This window comes from Crocodylus siamensis, chromosome 13 (assembly GCF_052110815.1).
Source record: "Crocodylus siamensis isolate JL-2025a chromosome 13, ASM5211081v1, whole genome shotgun sequence".
Lineage (NCBI taxonomy): Eukaryota > Metazoa > Chordata > Crocodylia > Crocodylidae > Crocodylus > Crocodylus siamensis.
In genome coordinates, this window is record NC_143407.1 from 30,924,352 (window position 1) to 30,946,410 (window position 22,059).

General features: G+C 49.7%; 1 protein-coding gene across 3 annotated transcripts in view; it reads left to right on the forward strand.

The window, feature by feature from the left end:
- CLUH (CLUH binding protein of NUMT mRNA) overlaps nt 1-22,059 on the forward strand; it is a 49,701-nt gene that overhangs the window by 24,335 nt on the left and 3,307 nt on the right. For all 3 annotated transcript variants that reach the window (XM_090026292.1, XM_090026295.1, XM_090026294.1), the window contains exons 8-25: nt 1,592-1,739; nt 2,520-2,612; nt 3,249-3,943; nt 5,232-5,449; nt 6,151-6,255; nt 7,337-7,437; nt 8,641-8,793; nt 9,430-9,492; nt 10,191-10,435; nt 11,263-11,347; nt 11,666-11,819; nt 12,368-12,507; nt 12,921-13,001; nt 13,867-13,992; nt 14,579-14,700; nt 15,760-15,853; nt 16,515-16,649; nt 21,689-21,762. In XM_090026292.1, coding sequence (XP_089882418.1) covers nt 1,592-1,739; nt 2,520-2,612; nt 3,249-3,943; nt 5,232-5,449; nt 6,151-6,255; nt 7,337-7,437; nt 8,641-8,793; nt 9,430-9,492; nt 10,191-10,435; nt 11,263-11,347; nt 11,666-11,819; nt 12,368-12,507; nt 12,921-13,001; nt 13,867-13,992; nt 14,579-14,700; nt 15,760-15,853; nt 16,515-16,649; nt 21,689-21,762 — 2,832 coding nt within the window. The remainder of the gene's footprint in view (nt 1-1,591; nt 1,740-2,519; nt 2,613-3,248; nt 3,944-5,231; nt 5,450-6,150; nt 6,256-7,336; nt 7,438-8,640; nt 8,794-9,429; nt 9,493-10,190; nt 10,436-11,262; nt 11,348-11,665; nt 11,820-12,367; nt 12,508-12,920; nt 13,002-13,866; nt 13,993-14,578; nt 14,701-15,759; nt 15,854-16,514; nt 16,650-21,688; nt 21,763-22,059) is intronic.

Genomic DNA, 22,059 nt, shown 5'->3' on the forward strand with positions numbered 1-22,059 from the left:
CTGAGGAGTAATCTATCTGCGGTTATGTATGAAGATGGGGAGGAGAGAGAAGTGTTACATTCTGTGTGGGATGCAAACTCCAAAAAGGGCTTGCCTTTGCAAGGAAGCTTGTGAAAGAAGCTGAAGCATGATTCGGTGTACAGTGGCCCTCAGGATGGGACACTTATCCAGGAGGGTCTGTAGCTGATTGTTACCTGAACCAGGTTTTTACTATTGGTGCCTCCAAAGAGAGAATGTGGGGCAGGGGGAGAAAAGCTAGCTGAGCTCGGGAACAGTGAATGAGTGGATGATCCTGCCAGCAGGTGTTCTTGCATGGAAGCAAAAAAAAAAATAAACTGAACAGCCCAATATCAAGAAGAGTAATGTGGCTTTGCTTAAAATAATTATTCCCTTTCCAATTTAAATCTTCACGCATGTAAATTTCCCCAGACTGTTTCTAACTCTTGTTATTGCATTCATGGACAGTTTTATTCCCCTGCCCTTTCTGAATGGAACCACTCGTCCTGCTCCAGAATGGCGGGTCCTGTACGAAATCTGTCATTCTTGGGAGCGTCTGCTTAAACTGGCCAGCTCGGCAGGGTATAAATTAACGGGCGTATTGTATGGCTTTCAAGAGTCCTGCTTCTGGTCTCATTAAGTGGACAAAAATGACATTATATAAAAGCTAGAAATTGGGGTGGCCTGAAATGCACCACTGTGACTATCTGGCCATTTAAAAAATGATTATCCTGTTGCTTGTTGGGCCAGAAATGCGTGCAGATGGGATTTTTGTCACCTGCTGAGAGGAGTGAAGCTGTATAGAAGGCTGTTAAGTTAAGCTTGGCTTTTGCTTCATTGCTGGATGTGCAACAAGACCAGTAGCTTATAATGCAACCATATGGGTTCCAAACCCATATGGCTATACGCAACCCCAGGACCCAGGCACAATCCCACCTCGCACATGCAGAACTGACATGGGCTGTGTGTGGCTGGGAGCTGGTATTGGCATGACATGGGGAGCTCTAGAGCAGCAGTGCTCAACCTTTTTGGTACCATTTGTAAACATTGATCGCCAGTCCTGACCCAGTAAATAGTTTAAGTAGAAAACATCCCCCTGGCCCTGCCTGTGCCCTTCACTCTTGACTTGCTGCTCCCAGCCCCCCAGTGTGTGTGTGGGGGGGGGGGCATGAGGGCACTCTGCCAGCCTGCAAGGGAAAAACCCTTGCACATTTTTTGTCCTTTTAAAGGAGAATCCATTTTTAAAGTTTTTTTGTTTGTGACCGTTTCATATATTCTTGCAACCCACTTCTGGGTCACAACCCATAGGTTGAGAAATGCTGCTCTAGAGTGCTTTCTTCGGGCAAAATGTTATGCCTCCAAAACCCAGCTGATTTTTCTCCAGGCTTCTGCTGCTGTGAGCAGGTGAATGCAGATATAGCTCGGGAGATGCTTGTCTCCCAATGGATCTGGCTGTGTCTCTTTCTTGGGTAGAACTAGCTGAGATGTAATTCTTAATCAAAGCAAGCTTTGTTGTGGATGAACAGGCAAAGTTGTCTAAATACAAGACATCCTTCATTGCAAAGAATTGTAATAGTCCTTCACTCCAAACTAGGGTCCAGAGACATCCCTTTGAAAGGATAGCTACCCCCTTCCAGGTGTACAGCTGGACAGCACCACAGGCAGAACATGCTATGGACTGTGTGAGGGCAGAAGATGCTTATACTTCAAGGCTGGGCTATGAAGAGCACATACCTGGACAGGTATGTAGCTACACTTTGGGAGTGGTGCCAGCAATGGTATCTTTACTGTTTTTTTTTCCATTTGTACAGCTGTTTTTAATCTTATCCCAGTGAATAACAGCCTCCCCAGTATCCATGCCAAGTCCAGGATGAATGTGGCCATGCAGCTGGGAGGTCCCTCAAGCAATGTGTTTCAATTGAACCTGGAAAAGATTCTAGGAGCTGTGACATCCAGATGTCTTCTCCAGCTGGTAGAACTGTCTTGCTGCTCACATAACTTTCCCATGTGTGTAAAGGTCTTGAAGCAGGGCTCTCTTCTGGAGGACTCAGTCCTGCGAAACCTTATACCCTGACTAGCTCCATTGAACTCATTGTGCAGAATGTTAAACCAGTGTCAGTGTTGTAGGCACAGAATTCCTTACAGGATGAGCCAGCTTTATGGGGAAAATAGATCTAAACACCCTTCTAAAAGCCTCAAGGTGAACAGTTCCTTGGTCCAGGAATGCTGCAAGGGGTCATCTACCGATGTGTAAACGTAATCCAATCTCCTAGGCCAGCTGAGTAGCTTGCAGTGTTCCTGCAAGACTTGAACTGTGTGAGTCAGTGCAAGACCTGTCATACCTTGCTGTTTTTAAATAAGCAACATCATTCATGCCTGAAGTGACTGATTGCCGTGCAAGTCTGACTTCACTGTTTAACCTGTAGTAGCAAATACCCCCGTGAACCAGCTTGGGAGCTGTAAATGTGGACTCCCTTCCCTTCTCCGAAGCAGGATTTCATCTAAGGATTTCCCTCTTTCAGACCAGAGACTGGAACGAGGAACTGCAGACCACACGAGAGCTGCCCCGCAAAAACCTGCCAGAGAGGCTGCTGAGGGAACGAGCCATCTTCAAGGTAATCCTGGGACTGAGGGATTTGGAAAGCACTCCCAAGGTCCTACCCTACTGCCCTACTTCACTCTTCTACCAGCCCAGCACAATGCACTAAGCTCCTCACTTAGGCTTCCTGGTTACTCCTCATAAACACAGATGCTTTCCTTTAGGTTTTAAACTGAGGGCTGGAATCTGTATTCATACCCCTCTCCCATCCTGTGCTGATTGCAGAGAGATGTGCTCCTTGTCCTTGGCTCCCTGCTTGGCTCCTGTGGCCAGCAGTGAGGCAGGCTTCTCGTAGCCTTGTGTTGCTGCAGGTCGCATGACACTGCTTCAAGAGGGTTAGGGTGATGTATAGCAAGCCAGGCGCAGAGGTTAGGAAGGGAATTAGCTCCTGATCAGGACTTCAGACTGCTTTCTGCTGTAGCATCCCAAAGTGGCCCAGCTATGGAACTGGGGCTGATCCTTAAGGTATCAAAATACTAGCCAAGCTCTTGAGGCAAACGAGTTGGCCTTGATCATCTGCTGTGGGTGATAATTGATGAGGAGACTTTCGGCAGGGCAAGGGCTAGGCGCTGGGGGGGATGTGGGGAATAGGGAGCCTGCACTCTTTGCTTAGGTCTCTGTCTTGCCTTCATGGTCCACCCCTTGCACGCAGGTCCATAGCGACTTCACCGCAGCAGCTACGAGGGGAGCCATGGCTGTCATTGATGGCAACGTCATGGCCATCAACCCCAGCGAGGAGACCAAGATGCAGATGTTCATTTGGAACAATATTTTCTTCAGCCTGGGCTTTGACGTCCGTGACCATTACAAGGACTTTGGAGGAGACATTGCTGCCTATGTGGCTCCCACCAATGACCTCAATGGGGTGCGGACCTACAGTGCAGTGGATGTGGAGGGGCTCTACACATTGGGGACTGTGGTGGTGGATTATCGAGGTTACCGGGTAACGGCACAGTCCATTATTCCAGGGATCTTGGAACGGGAGCAGGAGCAGAGCGTCATATATGGGTCAATAGACTTTGGCAAGACTGTGGTTTCACACCCCAAGTACCTGGAGCTGCTTGAGAAGACCAGCAGGCCCCTTAAGATCCAGAAGCACAAGGTCCTGAACGACAAGAACGAGGAGGTGGAGCTGTGCTCATCGGTGGAATGCAAGGGCATCATCGGCAACGACGGGCGCCACTACATCCTTGACCTGCTCCGTACCTTCCCCCCTGACCTGAACTTTCTTCCCATAGACGGGGAGGAAATGCCAGAAGAATGTAAAAAAATGGGATTTCCCAAGCAGCACAGACACAAGCTTTGCTGTCTCAGACAAGAGCTTGTGGATGCCTTTGTCGAACACAGGTGAGCTAAATGGATTCTTCCCCCCGCTGCAGCCTGGTGGCATTTCCATGGGCCGGAGCGCACACAGTATTGTTCCAGACACCTGCAGGCCGCCACCTCGCAGCAGAGTGTACGTTACCGTGCCACAAATCTACGCCCCCCTCCCCTCTCCCACCTCCTGGCCCTGCAGATGCAATTATAAAAGCTTAATTAGTGAGAGATTAAAACAGTAGGGAGCCTGGCAGGGGTATAGGGAACTGGGGAAAGATGTTCTGCTTATAATCTCCAGTTCTTTATTAGAAGATTGGAGAAAGAGGATCTTCTAAAAGATGTCCTGCGTGCTCCATACTGAGGATGATGTTTCCATTCAAAGGATCTCCCGGTGCTTTAAATATGAAGTACTGTTTGGGAGGCACGTGCCTTCAGAGATCGTTGCGACCACCTCTAGGGTGGAACGTGGCGGCTGCATTGTTAATGATGGTACCGGATCTTGTTAAAAAGTGCAGGAATGCTGTAATTGGCTGCACTGCAATGTGACTGTGAGCCACTGAGTGGTTAATGCTCCAAGTGCCATGCACAAGGCTGTAGGGTATTCAGTTATCATGCATGTATGGTCAGAATCTAGATCTCGTTCGTCTGAGAGACGGGATCTGTGGTATTCCTGCCGTCACCTGGTGGCAATGCTGATTGATTGCCTCAGGGCTGACTTGGGGTGGTGAGGGGGGTTGGGGAAGTCCCAGCTACTGAACTGGCAGTGACATCAAGGGGTTCCCCTCGGTGCTGGCTTCCCTGGATTAACCTGTCTCTTGGCTGCAGGCACTTCTGCTCACTGTCCTGGGGAAAGCAACCCAGAGCCCAGTCTCTAACTAGGGTCTTGCGCAAATGCTGCTGCTGGGCTTCTCCTTGTCCTGCGATGGTTGATATGTGGAATCAGGGATAAAGGAAGCTGCCAAAGCTGCATCCTGCTGCTGATGCTGGAGAGCCCTGTGGCCACAGCAGAGCTCACTTCCCAACATGATGCCTAATGAGAACTGTGTCATCTCTTGATGTTGGGGCTGGCACATCAGATTGCACAGCCTGCATCCCAGGTCAGGCATAGTATTGCTCCAATATTTTGAGATATCACCTACCCACAGACTCCGTGCTGTCTTTTAGAGGGGTTTGCCTGTACTCCTCCATCTCTAACCACTGTGATCCTGACTTCTGAAGCAAAGGGCCAGGTTTTGGGATGGTCGTGTAGTCTAGGAGTCTGGCTGTTCTGAGACCTGAGCTGTTGATTCAGCACAATCTCTCCTTTCCTTCACTGTAGGTATCTCTTATTCATGAAACTAGCTGCACTGCAGCTGATGCAGCAGAAGGCAAACAAACCCGAGAGCTCCGGTGTGCTGGAAAACGGGGCTTCCCCAGAGAATGGCACCGAGGAGAGCCAGAAAGCTGAACCGGAGGACAGTAAAATAGAGGAGAGCGTGACTGGATTAGATAGGGTTAAAGAGTTGGCGGAGACTATTGCCTCTGACGATGGAACAGGTACTTGCTGCTCTGCACCAGGATTGGCAGGTTTTCCTTCATAGCTGCTACTAATCCAAGGGGAGGGGTTGGCACAAATCTCCATGCCCTCGGTCACACTAAAATGCCGTGCCTGTCTCCATCGCATGTTGACATGTATGTGGTAGTGTTCGCACGCTAATAAATTAACCATCGCAGCTCTCCAGGGACAGGAGTAGATGAGCACCTTGAACACTAACATGGAGCAAAGCTGTCAGTGTAGGAGGCGCTGACCTATGGCCCCATGCAGTCTGCCAGCTGCTCTGGTTCTCCGCATAGAAAAAGCGATTAAAGCTGCACTGTCCTGTCCGTGGCTACTGTGTGGTTAGCCTGCGATTCTCAGAAGAGCTTGGGGGTGAGGCAGTCGGGCCCCACCTAAAGTCAATAGAAGCCGTGCAGCCCCTTTAAAAATTCCTTGAAAGTCCCTGGGATTTTTTTTTTTTTTTTTTGCAGTGCCTCTCTTATTCTGCACTGTATGCTCTAACATTGAATTCAGCAGTCTCTCTCCATGCTCCCAGAAAATGTCATGCTACCAGGTGCTTCTCTAGTTTGGCTCTTGAAGATGACGCAGCAACTTCAGTCATCAGCTGGAAAACTTGCCTCCACATCCAGCTTTGGCTTCCTCTACAGCCATGCGCTGTTCTTGCCACCTTGACAAAATCTCTGTCTCCTTCCTTACCCAGTGGATCCCAAAAGCCGAGAGATGATTCGGAATGCGTGCAAGGCTGTTGGCTCCATTAGCGACACGTCATTTGACATTCGATTTAACCCGGATATCTTCTCGCCAGGTATGAGCTCAGGGTGACCGGTTGGATGCTGCTGTAGAGCATGGCTGTGCCAAGCCACCAGCAGCCAGGTGTTTTCAGGAATTCATTAGTCTGCTAGCAAATAGTCCTGCTGCCATCTGGCTGGGTGGGCGTGATGCATGATTCTCCAAGCTGCTCCGAAAGATGTAATCGATTGTAGTGCCTGAACCACTGAGGACAGGCGGCAAGGAGTCTCCCACCAGTTGTTCACAAAACACTTGCTAGTAGTCTGCAGAGTGCTGGCAGGGCACTTGATCCTGGTGCTCCAGCGCTGCAGCTGCTAGACCACATGAAAAGAAGTGGAAAAACCGCATGGAGCCATACCTTCATGTTTTCTGTGTAAACAGTTCCCGGGGCTGACGCGTAGCTGGGGGTGGGGTTAGACCTGGTGTACAAGGAGTGAAAGCTGGCCGTGATCTGCTTGGAGCCCGTCTGTTCCTTTTGCAAATGAGAGCCTTGATGCTGCATGTGTTGCACAACCCTGGAAATGCCTTCACAGGGGAGCAAGCGTGCTGTTCCCACTGACTCGGAGGACCTCTATTCAACCTTGTCAGTTGATACATGAACAGTCCTCAGTTGTGATATGCAGGTACCTGCTGAAAGCTCTGGGGGAGACAGCACTTTGACTTTGCTGATATGGCACCTTTGAAGGCAGCTTATTTTAACCTGGATCTGTTGGCAGAAAGGGTTTTGAGAGCTGTCAGGGCCTGCAGAGCAGTCAGTCCATCTGACAAATACCCTGGCTTGCTGACTAGGTATTCTACTGCTCTGAGGATGCACAGCACTTGCAAATCTCGCCTGTTATGCAGGGAAAGAATAGGGCCCAGCCTTCAAGGTTTGCAATGCAGAAGAGTGGGTACAGGACAGAACAGCACAGCTTGTAGCAAAGGCAGGCTGCCGAGCACTCTGCAAGAGAAGTAGATCTGAAGGGGCATCCTCAAAGTGGGAAAGGGCACAGTTGCTTGGGTTTCTTTCTGCTTGCTCATATTGCATATGTTCTCTGAACTAATTGCACCCCTGTGCCAGGTCCATCTCTTATTCAGATCTTCAATTTCCTTTCTAGGAGTTCATTTCCCTGAATCCAGCAAAGAGGAAGTGCAGGATCAGAAACAGTTATTAAAGGATGCTGCTGCTCTCGTACTCTCATGCCAAATTCCAGGCTTGGTAAGGAGCAGGGGTGGGGAGAACTAATACCACCCTCCAAGAAAGGCAGGCTTCACATCTGATCTTTATTGAAAAGCAGTTGTCAACACAGCTATGCAGTAATTTCTTATCTCAGACAACAGCTGGATTCCCGTGCTGGCCAGTGGGAAGTTCTCCGGATGGCCATGAAGTACAATGAACAATGCAGGCATTGGTGCAAGAGTGTTTGGGGTTTTCTTTCACATCCTTTGGTTCAAAGGCATATTTCCCACCCCCCTCAGAACAATGCATTTTACCACTAGTAATTTCAGAAATGCCGCCAAGAGTTGGAGTCTGTCAAAGCTATAGGGCCAGGAGCCACGCAAATCACCCTGTCTGACCCCTGCACATCTTGCTGTTACCTATTCTAGCTCTGAATCTGCTAATGAGCAGATTTCCTCAGAGCCCACAGTAACAGAAATCGCCTTGCACATAGCAGCTGCATGCAAGCTCTTCCCCCCCCGCCACCTGTGCGGCCCACAGGAGAGCTGCTGCCTTCACTACCACCCTCCCCACCCCCGACGCTGCTCCTGGGAGCCAGTGGCGTGGGGTGGTAGGTGGCAGTGCTCCGTCCCCACCACCCATGCATACCCCCTAGCCCCTTTCCCAGTATCCCAGGGGTACATGTGCCCCCAGTTGACAACCTGTGCCATAGAGCATTGCAGTTTTATACTGGAACTGGCAAGTCCCGCTCCAGGTAGCGTGGCCTTTTCAACAGGCACTATGCATTCTCATGTAGTCTTGTCATTGCTCAAAGATCCCACTTGCTCTCCGACTGCTAATTCAGAGTCCAAGAAAGGAGGAATGATTAGCTCCTGCATAGTAGGAAAGCTGGATTAATTGTCTCTAGGCTCGTGTTAAGGGAATGGATTGTGGTAATTGTATTTTTGGCAAGAGTGTTTTAAGTGGAGGCATTAGTCTCATGGGTGGAGCCACTGAGGATCTTGTCTGGGGCTGAGGACCATTGCTTTACCTGAAGTGTGACCCACTACCTCATGAAGTAACCCCCTGAGGTGATGGGGCCAGACATCCAAAGAGATCCTCTCAACTCTGAATAACCTCTCATGACTACTGACTCTTTTCCCCACCCCCCCCTGTCCTTAACCTGAAAAAGATGCTTTCAACAAGTGTTTTTCTTCTGTGTACAACAAACCACATAGAACTAAGCCAGGCTGTGCTCTGCAGGTCAAAGACTGTCTTGACCACACTGTGCTCCCGATGGACGGCGCCACGTTAGCGGAAGCGATGCACCAGAGGGGCATCAACATGCGCTACCTAGGCAAAGTAGTCGACTTCATCACCAACACCCCTGCCCATGCACAGCTGGATCACGTCTTTGTAAGCGCCGGCCTTTGTTTCAGGCTGTCACTTCCACTCCCGCTGGGATAATTTGTCCTGGCCAAAATCCAACTTGGCTAATTGCATTCTGCACTTTAAAAATAATAATAATAAACAGCGAGGCTTCAGACAGCAACCCGTGCTTAGCAGGGGAGCTGGTTTGCTCTGCATGCTTAGACATGTGAGCAGGGAGGATGAATCTGTGAAGGGCTCTGGGAGTCTAAGGGGGTGAGAGCCACTGCCTGCTGGGCCAGAGACTGCACGTTGCAGGCCACACAGTGCTTGCAAAGTCCAAATGGACCGCCTGTTACAGTGGGCTGTGGTGTTTGAGCTGGGGTCCTGTTCCACCGCCCGGTCCATTCTGAATGTCGGTCCTGTTGGTTGGGGGTGTCTGGTATTTTACTGTAGTCCCAAGAGGCACCAGGCACCAAGCAAAATCCCATCGGATAAAGCAACACCTCCACACGCATCTTCCCACCCTTGCAGTCCAAATACCTTGTTAGAGTAAGGCTTACTGTGTGAAGAGGGGCTTGCAGAACCATATTTCCTCTGCATAGGTGCATCGATAGCAGCACATCTAAAAGGAAAAGGTTTGTTTCTTTGTCTCCATTGACTGACTTTCTGCTCTTTGGATAGAAAATTGGACTCAGCGAATTGATCACTCGATCAGCCAAACACATCTTCAAGACGTACCTTCAGGTATGAGTGAGTGGCAGTCTAACCTCTTGCCTTGCATGTTCTCTAATGATTTTTCAGAAGTGGGTAGCTGTTCAAAGCTGTTTCCTCATTAGATAGATCATGGATGTTGCCTAGCAACTGGAAGTACAGTCTCATTAGGACTAAAATAGGTGCAGACCCACATATGAGGGAAAACAAGTTCCCACTTGAAGGCAACTCCCCCAGAGGATAATCATTCATGCTTTTCTTCCCCAGTATTTCACTTGTTACGTTAAAGGCTTTTAAGAGCAAACTCAGTTCGCCTTCCTTGTAAAACACTTAGTCCTTTTAAGCAAACATTGGTGCATTTGCCCCCCCCACAAAGCTTGTTTACTCTATGAACTCAAGGACATGTAGCAATGCATTTGGCTTTTTTCCAGAAACGAAAAAACCCATTTTGTGAGGGTTCAGTATGACAGTGTATCCCAAGTAACTGTACAGAATGTGGGCAGGAGGTGAGCGAGTATGAGAGAAATCCTAAATGATTTTTACATTCAGAACTTCAGCTCTGATTTTGTTCTGAGAAATGCCCTCCTACAAACTTCCCTCTGCCTCAGTCAGGCACCGTGATGGTATTCACAGGACAGATTGGTCTGGATTTCTAGTAGCATCAAGGTTGGATCAACGGATTTGTAACATAGAAACATTCCCCCTCGACTAACTTCGGTGTCTTGCTGCAGGGTGTAGAGCTGTCGGGCTTATCGGCAGCCATCAGCCACTTCCTCAATTGCTTCCTAAGCTCCTTCCCAAATCCAATTGCCCATCTTCCAGCTGATGAGCTAGTCTCCAAGAAGAAGAACAAGAAAAGGAAAAACAGGAACCTTGGAAATGCTGATAACACTGCATGGGCTAGCATGACCCCTCAGGAGCTTTGGAAGAATATTTGTTCCGAGGCAAAAAGCTACTTTGATTTTAACCTCAAATGGTAAGCACAGATTTACCCACAGTTCCCTCACCTTCTGCCTGATTTCTCCCCAAATGTTGGCAGCTTCATTTTGAATATTTGATTCCAATTTTGTAAGAGATTTTTTTTTTTTTAAAGGCTTAAATTACATATGAGAAAAGGCCAAGAGATAGAGGCTGGGGCAAGGATGGGAGGATTTCAGGTGGCATTGGAAACCAAATGGACTCCACGATGCAAAGATAGCCAAAAAGGCTAAGACTGCTCCTGAGGAGAGAGCTCCCGTAGCAGGAGGGACAAGAAACCACCACCATCTAAGCAAGTAGGGGGGGAGGGTGCTGTCCTAGACACCAGGATCAGGTGTTAAACTGGAACTCACTCCAGTTTAACTCTCAGCTATGTGCTGGGCCAGACAGTGCAGGCAGTAGGGCAGTGGGACGATGAAGGTTGGATGGGAAGAATAGAGCATTTAGCTAAAACATCCATAGCAAAGAATAAAATGTGTTTTAAGACCACTGTCAGACCTAGATCAGCTGAAAGTAGAGACACTTCAGGTTTTTTTTTTTTACCAAAAACAGACACACCCCAATTCTGCCTTTTCCCAGTGCAGACACTTAACACAGAGGAAAGGCAGAGAGGCACGTGTGACCCATGAGAACTAGAATAGACACCGCACTGTGAGGTTCCAGTAAGTAATCCTTGTGCTTTGCTGACCTTGTTGTGTTTAAAATGCAGTGGTGCACGGTGTATTGCAGCTGCTGATTTTTTTTCAGGGCTTCAGATGCATCTTAGGTGGCTACTCTTGAAAGCAGACTTACCCTGAATATGTGGTTTTTTGTGTCCTTTTGCAGCGAAAGCATTGATCAAGCTGCAGAAGTGTATAACCTACAGAAAATCACCCTTCTCCGAGAGATTTCCCTCAAAACTGGAATCCAGGTGAGATCCAAGTCCTCCCTCTTTCCCTTGTTGCTTCTTCCCATGGGAGATGTCCTAGGTTGAGGCATGTGTGGATTCATACTACAAGGTCTTTTGCAGATTAATTCCCTACTGTGCGTGCCTTCGAGGGATTTATGGCAACAAAGGGATTCTAATTGGTTCCATTGCAGGATAAATGTGCCCCATGTCGTTCAGGGAAATTGGTCTCCTCGAACGCTCTCCCTTTGACTGACCAAAGTGTGCCACTGCTCGCAATACAAAGCAAAGTCACTGTTTGGCATTGGTTATGTCAGAGTTGTTACTTTTTGCTTCTCTCAGATCCTGCTGAAAGAATACAACTTTGACAACCGGCACAAACCCACCTTCACGGAGGAGGATATTCTCAACATCTTCCCTGTAGTGAAGCACGTAAACCCCAAAGCCTCTGACGCTTTCCACTTCTTCCAGAGTGGACAAGCAAAAGTACAGCAAGGTACGAACAATATATGCTACCACACCTCTTTTCTTCAGGCTAGTGTTTGGTGCCACTGACCGTACTTAACCGTGTACCAAGCACCGTGCAGCATGGCAAGCTGCCCCTTAATCCCATTCTGGAGAAGAGCAGTTTCCAAGTCCATGGAAAATACAGCCTCGCCACTGAGGGGCTTGGTGTGGGTCTGAGAACTGAGATCAAGGAAGTTCTTAAATTTTTATCACAAGACTAAGGAAAAGGCAGAATTGGGCTGTCCTAACAAGTTGGCGACCTGTCATTGAATAGCTATTTGTCCCACTACTTTTTCCCTGAATTGCAGAGACTTCTCTGTGTTCTTCCTATATACTTCCGTATGGATAGTGCTGATTCCGACTCTGACAATAAAAGTAGAGCTTTTGCACTGCTTGAGATTGGTAGCCCAAGAATTTGGCAGAAAAATTCAACCTTGTTTAATTTTTAGCCTTCTGTCTAGGCATGCAGCTAGACATGAAGGAAAGGGAGGTGGCAGGTAAACACTTACTCAACATGCTTCCTATTTTGTGTTCCAGGTTTCTTGAAGGAGGGCTGTGAGCTCATCAATGAAGCCTTAAACTTGTTTAACAATGTGTATGGTGCTATGCATGTAGAAATCTGTGCCTGCCTCAGGCTGTTAGCACGCCTCAACTATATCATGGGAGACTATTCAGAGGTATGCAATCCTTGCTGGAGCTTTCCAGGCAGTGCGTGAAATGGTGAACATGATCCTCTCTGGCCATTTCCCCTTTCTGTTTCCCTGCTCTGGGTGGGGGGTATAAATTCTGCTTCCAGGCTGCAAAATAGTGCAAATTAGCTTGAACTGGGAAAAGAAGTAGCTGAACACTAATCTTCCGAAGAAGACAAATTGCTCCTTTGTTTCAGTGTTTCCCACTGGTGCCACCTCAGTTAGCCCAGGGCTTTCCTCCTCTGCAGCTGGAACAGAATCCCACCTCCTTTGCCTCCTAACAGAAGTTTTGAAATCTGGGTCCTGAGACGGTTGTCATCAAGCCTCCTAGTATACGCAAGGCATCTCTTGCAAGCTTATAGCTCAACATTTGCATCACTGTCTTGATGGTTCTTTTCTAGGCCTTAAGTAATCAACAGAAAGCGGTACTGATGAGCGAGAGGGTCCTGGGCATTGAGCATCCCAACACAATCCAAGAATATGTAAGTATGAGGATTTAAAGGTGGCATGACCTATTCATGCCTGCATCCTTGAAGTAGCTGCTGTTCTCCTTAGCCCTGCAGAACTCTCCCCAGAATCCCCTTCTTCCCACGTAGCACACTTGTCTTGGAAGCTCTCTTGTCTCTCTAGGTTTCATGATGCTTAGAAATGAGATGTGTGGAACAGGCACCCCTTACCTTAGGAGTTACTGATGAAGTTCTGAAGGGCAGGCAAGACGATGAATGCTTAGTGACAGCAACGAGAGAGGGGGATTGTAATAATGTCCTCCTCTGTTAGCCCCAGCTGCCAACACTACTGAGTCCTTTCTGGATGTGCATATGCAAAGCATGCAGTCCTTACAATAAGAATCTGTTCTGGCAGTTGCTGTCATTTGAAGGGTCTCAGCCTTATGATTTTGTAAGCTAATAGTTTAACTGAGGATTGACACAAACATCCTAGCCTATCTTTTCCAATCTGGATTCTTGTTGGGTGCAGTTTTTTGCTCAGTTGCCCAATGCCTTTATACATCACACATTCATCCTGCTTATTCTCCACCCCCTCCTGATTTTTTTTTTTTTTTTTTTTTTGCAAGATTTCATGTAATAGCTGGGTACTGCACATGCTGGTCAGTTTTGAAATCTTCCTTGAAATTACTAGGAGACTATTAATGCAACTCGCTCTTAATGGTGTATGTTGTGTGGATGCATCAGTGCGCTTCTGCAGTAATAAGTCAGTCTAGTTTTTTTGTAGCAGTTGAAGTCTGTCATGTTCCTACATATTTCCCTCAATAGGAAAGGAGATGTGAGCTTTTGTCTGCTTCACAATGGGGTTCGACACCTGGCACTCAAATGTTTCTTACCTTTGTAGATGCACCTTGCTTTGTATTGCTTTGCAAACAGCCAGCTCTCAACAGCATTAAATTTACTGTACCGTGCACGCTACCTCATGCTGTTGGTATTTGGGGAGGATCACCCAGAAATGGCACTCTTGGACGTAAGTAATCCTTCGGAATAAACCCTTTCAACCCTTGTGGTTGGCTCTGAAGCTTCTTCACCTTTTTAACTCCCTATGAACAGTCATTGCCTCCCTTCCGCTGTGCTTTTTGCACACCCTTTTTCCTCTTAGGTGAGGAGAAGGAGGCTTGCATAGGAAGTGGTTCTCTGGGGGAAGTGGAGGGGAGGTTGGCCTCTGGTTAATACGCTCACCGGGGGGGAGGCTTGGGGGATCTGGTTCATCCCAGCTGTGGACCTTGGGAAAGCATTTAACTGGCCCACTCCTCAACTACCCATTCCATAGCTAAAATGGAGATTTCCAGCCCCCCCCCCCCATCTTGTTTGCCTTCGTTAGACTGAACTCATAATGGCAAGGATGTAGGGGCTTTGGCACGTGCAGTCTCTAGCACAATGGGGTCCTGATGTCTTTTGGGGACTTCTTGGTGCTCCTGCCAACATAAATAGCTACAAGAAATGCAGGTTCACAAGTTGATCTCTTACTTGAGCCTTAGGGTTTGCTCAGGACTCACTTTTTTCCTGAGGTGCCTCCGGCTGTCTTCTAACATCTGACTGGTGTTTCTCCTCAGAACAACATAGGCTTGGTGCTCCATGGAGTTATGGAGTATGACCTGTCCCTCCGATTCCTGGAGAACGCTCTGGCAATCAACTCCAAGTATCACGGCTCCAAGTCTCTGAAGGTTGCACTGAGGTGAGGCAGAGTTCGGAGTGCCTTTGTCTAGGAGGGGAAGAAAGGGATTAATACAATGGGAACTGTGGACTGTAAAAAATCTACTTGTTGGGGCCCTTGGCAAATGGATGTGGGAGGCCCTGCTTGGAATTACTGCTGCCGCCACATTGCAACCCATCGGCTCTACTTCAGGGCAGCAAGAAATCTCATTAGCTCGTACCCCAGAGTCTGCCGTTGTTTTCCAACAGTCGATGGACGCAAGTTCTGCAGAGAGCTTCTTTCCACCCCCTCCACCCTGGCATTGAGATGCGGGGAGAGATCCAGCTCCTGGAATAGACGAGGAGATGAGGCAAATAGAAAGGCCCTCCTCCCCTCGTAACACATACCGTTCCGAAACCATCGCAGCTGCTGAATTGAGGCGAAGTTGACTCTCTCTTCATGGGAAAGACTGGGTGACTGGGGGCAGCGGCTCACTGTCGCTGCCACTGCCTCTTGCCAGCTGTCGCTGCATTGGAGTCAGACTCGGAGCTCCAACTCCGAGCTGGCCTAATTTAAGATTCTCCCATTTCACTAAGAAACAAAAAGTGCTTTGAAAACGGGCTCCTTTCTCTTGGTCCAGTCACCTTGTAGGGAGGGGATCTCGGCCAGCTGGGCAACCTCCTGGCTTTCAGCACCGTGTGGATGTGCTGTAGTGTACATGTAAAACAAACAGCTGGCATTTGAGCACTTCCCTAGACCCAGCAGGAGGTGGCCCAAAACTCTCACATTTGACCTGAGGTGGTACTTTGGTCAAGATGTCAAGAGTTTTAATGCCCTTACTCCCAGGGTGCAAAAAAACCTGCAAAGCTAACCCAAGCTAGAAGAGCATTACTACTGTGCTGCCCAGCGCATGGAGTATCTGCCCTCCTTCGACCCCCAACAATTAGTTGACTGCAGGTGGCAAGGGGGTGTTGCTTTTGTGACAGCAGTGTCCTGGCACTGCACCGAGTTACCACCTCGCAGCACGCGAGAAGTGGATTTTCTTCCTCCTTTGACCATGAGGTGACAAAGCCACTTGGGCCTCCTGTCTTTCCCTTGCAGCCATCACTTGGTAGCCCGAGTGTACGAGAGCAAGGCAGAATTCCGGTCGGCTCTCCAGCACGAAAAAGAAGGCTACACGATCTACAAAAACCAGGTCGGGCATATAAGTTGCTTCACTTGTACTGTGTGATGTCTTGTAACCCAAGCGGGCTGCTTTCCTGAACAGCTGGGGGGGGAGCTCTTCCTAAACTTGGAGGACGTGAAGGTCCTGCCCGGTGGCCCGGGGGAAATGAGCTTTAGTTACAGCAGTTCTGTCCATGTGGCAGAATGGGATGGCAGTGGTGGGCTTTGGAGCACATTTCTGCCCTTTTTTGCCCTTTTGACACTGGAGGCCCGAACTGGGCATAAACCAGACAGAGCCTGAGAGAGCTGCCTCTCCTGCGCGCAGTCCTCGCTGGTGCACAGCAAACCTGACATGTCTGGGCAGAACCCTGCAAGGTGAAGAAACCCATTTGATTTAATTCCTTCTCACTGACAAAAAGCATGGCCTGTTTGAGGGAGAGGTCAGTCACCTCCCCCTCCAGATGTCACCTTGGTGCCAGCACAGTCATGGTAAGAAGCTGCCCACAGGCAATGTCACATGCGACGCCAGGTCATCCATGAGCGCTGCCATGAAATGAAGCCCAGCTTTAGTGGGTTTCAGCAGGCAGTCTCATGCAACCTCCAGCAACCATTTTGGTGCTAGGATTCAAGCTGAGTTTGAGTACGTTTTTGCTCTGCCTCTGTGATGCAACATATCGTCGTTTCTGACTTAGCTTGGAGAACATCACGAAAAGACCAAAGAAAGCTCCGAGTACTTGAAATACCTGACGCAGCAAGCCGTGGCTCTTCAACGCACAATGAACGAGATCTACAAGAATGGATCCAACGCTAACATTATGCCACTTAAGGTAACTTGACATGCATTGGAGTAGTCAGGGCATCTTGCATTAGGGTTGCATGAACAGCAGCAAAGAGTTTGCCATGATGGCTGTGCTTGGTTTCTCATTGCGTGGGAAATAGTACCGGCTTTAGCAGCACTCCCCAGATCACATAAAGAACATCTCTTTGGCAGGTAGTTATTTCTACATTGGAAGATCCTAAGTGCAGCTATATGTCTGCTGGGCAGGTGGGATTTTTGAACAACCTTCTGTGGTTGTGTGGGTGACCTCCCGCTGGAAGGAATGGCCTGGGCAGCCTCCCGACCTTTGGTAGTTATTTTTCCTGCTAGAGCACTGCACCCCTCGCCTGTTAGCACAGGGGTTGAGGGGCAGTTTGCTCGCAAGAGAGTGGCTGCATGCATGTAGGCACTTCCTTGTTTTCAGTCTTAACTCCAGAGGGACTCTAGAAATAGGGGTGCTTGGCACAGGCTGAAACATAAATGCTTTGTTCATATTGGCACTTGAAGGCCTTGTTTGTGTAAAACCGTAACATGAGCAGCTGCTCTGGGCCTTGATTTAGTTTTTGAAGAAGCTCCCTAGCTTGGAGGTTGGAGGAAAAACACCAGAAGTAAGATCATGCTGGGTCCTAACCATAATTAAGTGGAGGAGGCCATACAGCTGGGACCAACCTGGTTGCAGAGCAGTTGTAAGAAGTAGTACAGTTCACATTGAATAGGAGGTTGGGAGCCTGGAACATCCCTGACTGTAAGTGTGGCTCTTCCTCAGACTTGTTCTAGCCTTAGGCAAGTTGCTGAACCTCCCCATACCTCCATTGCCTCATCTTTGAAATGTCTTCACACACTGTGAAGCTCTTTGGTTTTCTTCTGTGGATCTCGTCACGTGCTCTGTCAGCAGAGCTAGGGTGACTGGAGCATATCGGATCCAAGGAGGAGCTTCCCCTCCTGAGTGTGCTGCAGGACTTAATTTCATAGTTTCATAGTTTCTAGGGTCGGAAGGGACCTGAGCAGATCATCTAGTCCGACCCCCTGCCATGGCAGGAAAGAGTACTGGGGTCAAACGACCCCAGCAAGGTGTTCATCTGTCCTCGTCTTAAACACCCCCAGGCTAGGAGCCTGCACCACTTCTCTTGGAAGTTGGTTCCAGGCCCTAGCCACCCTGACTGTGAAGTAGCGCCTTCTGATATCTAACCTAAACCTACCCTCTGCCAGCTTGTGACCGTTATTCCTGGTCACTCCAGGCGGTGCTCGGGGGAACAGGGACTCCCCCAATGCCTGCTGGTCCCCCCTGACTAGTTTATAACAGGCCACAAGATCCCCCCTCAGCCTTCTCTTTTGGAGGCTGAACAGGTTCAGGTCCCGCAGCCTCTCCTCATAGGGCCTGCCCTGCTGCCTCCTGATCATGTGAGTGGCCTCCTCTGGACCCTCTCCATGCTGTCCACGTCCCTCCTGAAGTGCGGCGCCCAGAACTGGACGCAGTACTCCAGCTGCGGCCTGACCGGTGCCGCATAGAGGGGGAGGATCACCTCCCTGGACCTGCTCGAGATGCATCTGTGGATGCATGACAAGGTGCGGTTGGCCTTCCTAACTGCCTCCCCACACTGCCGGCCCATGTTCATCTTGGAGTCAATGATGACCCCCAGATCCCTTTCCACCTCCGTGCTGACAAGAGGGGAGTTCCCCAGCCTGTAGGTGTGGTGCCGGTTGTTCCTCCCGAGGTGCATCACCTTGCGCTTGTCTGTGTTGAAACCCATCCTGTTCTTATCCGCCCACCCCTGTAACCTGTCTAGGTCTGATTGTAGCCTGTTGCATCCTTCCAGTGTGCCCACGTCCCCCCACATCTTACTGTCATCAGCAAATTTGAACAGGTGCTTTTTACCCCCTCGTCCAAATCACTGATGAAGATGTTGAACAGTGCGGGCCCAAGGACAGAGCCCTGGGGGACCCCACTGCCCACATCCCTCCAGGTTGAGAAGGACCCATCCACTACCACCCTCTGGGTGCGGCCCTCCAGCCAGTTGGCGACACATCTGACTGTGTAGGTGTCTATGCCACAGCCCCCCAGTTTCTTAATGAGAACAGGGTGAGAGACAGTGTCGAAGGCCTTCCGGAAGTCCAGGAAGACGATGTCCACTGCTACCCCTGCATCTAATGATCTGGTGATCTCATCGTAAAAGGCCACCGGGTTGGTCTGACAGGACCTGCCACTGATGAACCCGTGTTGGTTGCCCCTAAGCATGCAGTCCCCTGCTGGCCCCTCCTGGATGTGTGCCAGCATAATTTTCTCGAACAGCTTGCCTAGGATCGAGGTAAGACTAACTGGCCTATAGTTTCCTGGGTCCTCCTTCCTGCCTTTTTTGAAGATGGGGACCACGTTGGCCCTCTTCCAGTCCTCCAGTACCTCACCAGAGCACCACGAGTGCTCGTAAAGCCGTGCCAGGGGACTGGCAATGACCTCGGCCAGTTCCTTTAGAACTCTAGGGTGCAGATCATCCGGGCCGGCTGACTTGAAAACGTCCAACCCCTCCAGAAGCTCCCTAACTAAATCCTTGCTAATCCTTGGCCTAGGTGTGCCTCCCCTGGGCCCGAGGGGGGCCCAGCAGGGAGGTGGCTGTTCTGGTCCCTACTTAGGAAGACAGAGGCAAAGAAATCGTTAAACATGTTAGCTTTGTCATCTGGTGTGATGACCAAGTTTCCCATCGTGTCCTGCAAGGGCCCCACATTACCCGGGACCTTCTTTTTACCCCCTACGTATTTAAAAAAGGACTTCTTATTGTCCTTAATCTGGGAAGCTAGTCCCAGTTCCATCTCTGCCTTGGCCTTCCTAACTACCCCCCTACATCACCGAGCAACTCCAGAATAGTCCTCCCTGGAGATCACCCCTTCTTTCCATTGGGTGTAAGCCTCCTTTTTAGCAAGACAACATTCCCGGATGCTTTTGGCGAGCCACGGAGGCTTGTGTGCTCTCCTGCTCCCTTTGATCCTCGTTGGGATTACCTTCCTTTGGGCTTGGAGGATCGTCTCCTTAAGAAGCAACCACTCTCCTTGGACACCTGGCTCCCCTCCCCCCCAGGACCTCAGCGCTTCTCCAACTATCCTCCTTAGCTCATTGAAGTCTGCCCTCCTAAAATCCAGGGCCGCTGCCTTACTGCATGCCTTTGCCACCTTGCGTTGGATGGTGAATTCCAGCAGGCGATGATCGCTGTCGCCCAGGTGGTCGAGCACCCGCAGCCCCCGCACCAGGTCATCACCCATGGCCAGCACTAGGTCCAACAAGGCATCTCCCTGGTGGGGCTGTGCCCCCCCCGGGTTAGATGGAGGTCCTGCACTCTGGCCAAGAACTTACGTGAGCGGTCAGACCTGGCTGACTGCTCTTCCCAGATGTCTGGGTAGTTCAGGTCCCTCATGAGTACCACATCCTTAGCCTTCACTACCTCTGTGAGCTGACCCAAGAAATCCTGGTCAAGCTCCTCTCCCTGGTTGGGAGGTCTGTAGTAGACTCCCACCGTTAGGTCCCTTTCCCCTTGACTGCCTTGTACTCTAACCCAAAGCACTTCAGAGTGCCCCTCCCCTGACTCCTTGCTAATTGACGAGGACGTGGATTCCTCCTTAATATAGAGAGCCACGCCCCCACCTCTCCTTCCTATCCTGTCCCTCCTGGACAGCCTATAGCCCTTGACAGTCACCGCCCAATCATGCGTTGCATCCCACCACGTTTCCGTAATCCCCACTATGTCCGGGCTGGTGTCAGCCAGCAGGAGGGTGAGTTCCTCCTGCTTGTTGCCCATACTACGAGCGTTTGTGTAGAGGCACTTGAGGCCTCCTGTGGGTGTGTGTATTGACCCCCTAGTCCCAGCGTTACCCTGGCCCCTCTCTCTTACCTGTTTATTCGCTTCACTCGTTGGGCTGAGCTGGGCTGTAGTTGTGGGTGCTGTTTGGTCTGGCAGTCTGATGTTTCCTCCGCCCTCATCTTCCCCTTCCCCCAATGAGCCTAGTTTAATTTGTAGAGCCTGTTTCCCAAACCAGCTGCTCTTACCTGCACCTGCACGTGCACCTTACACAGAAAGGGGGCTGCACTTCTGCATCTGGGGGAAAAGCACAAACATGTGGCAGTAGCTGTGCCATAGCTTCTGGGCTGGTTGGTTGCCAGCTGCCTCCCACTGCCAGGGGCACCAGATCACTCAGGGTCTTAACAGTGAGTCCTGGCTCTGCATCTTCCAGCGTGGTGGTGGCTTTTGCCCCCTCTTTTCCCAAAGGGTCAAATCCAGAACTGTTACGGTTAAATAGCCTGAACAAGAGCATGTAAGCCACTTGAGGTTAAATGGTGCTTAGTTCAAAGAATAAGACAGATCCTTAGATGGACCAAGGCTAATCTTTCTTTATACCTTCCCTCTTAAGCTTGTGGGAGAGTCCACAAGGCCATGACTGCTACTTCAGTGACTGAGCAGAGGTCAGAAACCTGATGTACTCACACTTGGTCTCTTTACCTAGTCAGTTTTTGAGACTGAGCCAACTATTCATTCCATCAGCCTCCGGCACTGCCCTACAAGTCATTCTTCCGTGCCCTCTTCTTCGTGAAGCCTAGATAAGCCCCCAAATGTATGTGCAAGTGTTGAATATCTTTGTAACCCCACAGTGGGGTAGGGGAGAGCATCATCTCTGTGTTACAAATGAACCAGAGCATAAGAGAGGAGGTTTGTCCCTACTGATGCACGAGATGTGGGTCCAAATCAGGAACTGTACTTGAGTGCCTGCCCCAGTGCATCAGCTGAACCACCTGGATAAAACGGGGTGGGGGGGCTGGACTGAATCCTGTTGGCTTCAGTACAGAGGCTGGTCAACGCAGATGTAGGTCTCCGATTGTGGGTGCCTAGTGAGATTTCATCTCTCAAGAAGTTAGAAAGTAGCATATTGCACATCTCTCAGGCTCCAGGCATACCTGAAGTGTAAGTAAATGCTGCAACTCTCCAGGGCTGGTTAAAACTGGCTAACACTCTCTCTTTTTTTTTTTTTTTGGCTTCCCACCCCCCCCTTCTCCCTCTCTACCCCTAGTTCACAGCTCCTAGTATGGCCAGTGTTCTGGAGCAGCTCAACATTATCAACGGGATTCTCTTCATTCCACTAAGGTAGTGTGACGCATGCATATGACGCACTTGTTATCTGGTCTCATTGCAATAGCCAGACCCTTGCTGCATGGCTGGCTATTCAGATAAAGTACAGCTGCCTCTGCAAGTCCCAGTTCCCAGTGGATTATTGATCTGATGGGTCCATTTGTATTGAGCTTGGTCTGTCGGACTGCATGTGTTGGCCTCTCTTAGCAGACCTAGACAAATCGCGGGGAATGGTGGCCTGGCTCATGATCTCAAGTGGCTTTGGGGGCGATCAGCACCAAATCGACACTAAGCATTCCTCGTTTTGGAAAG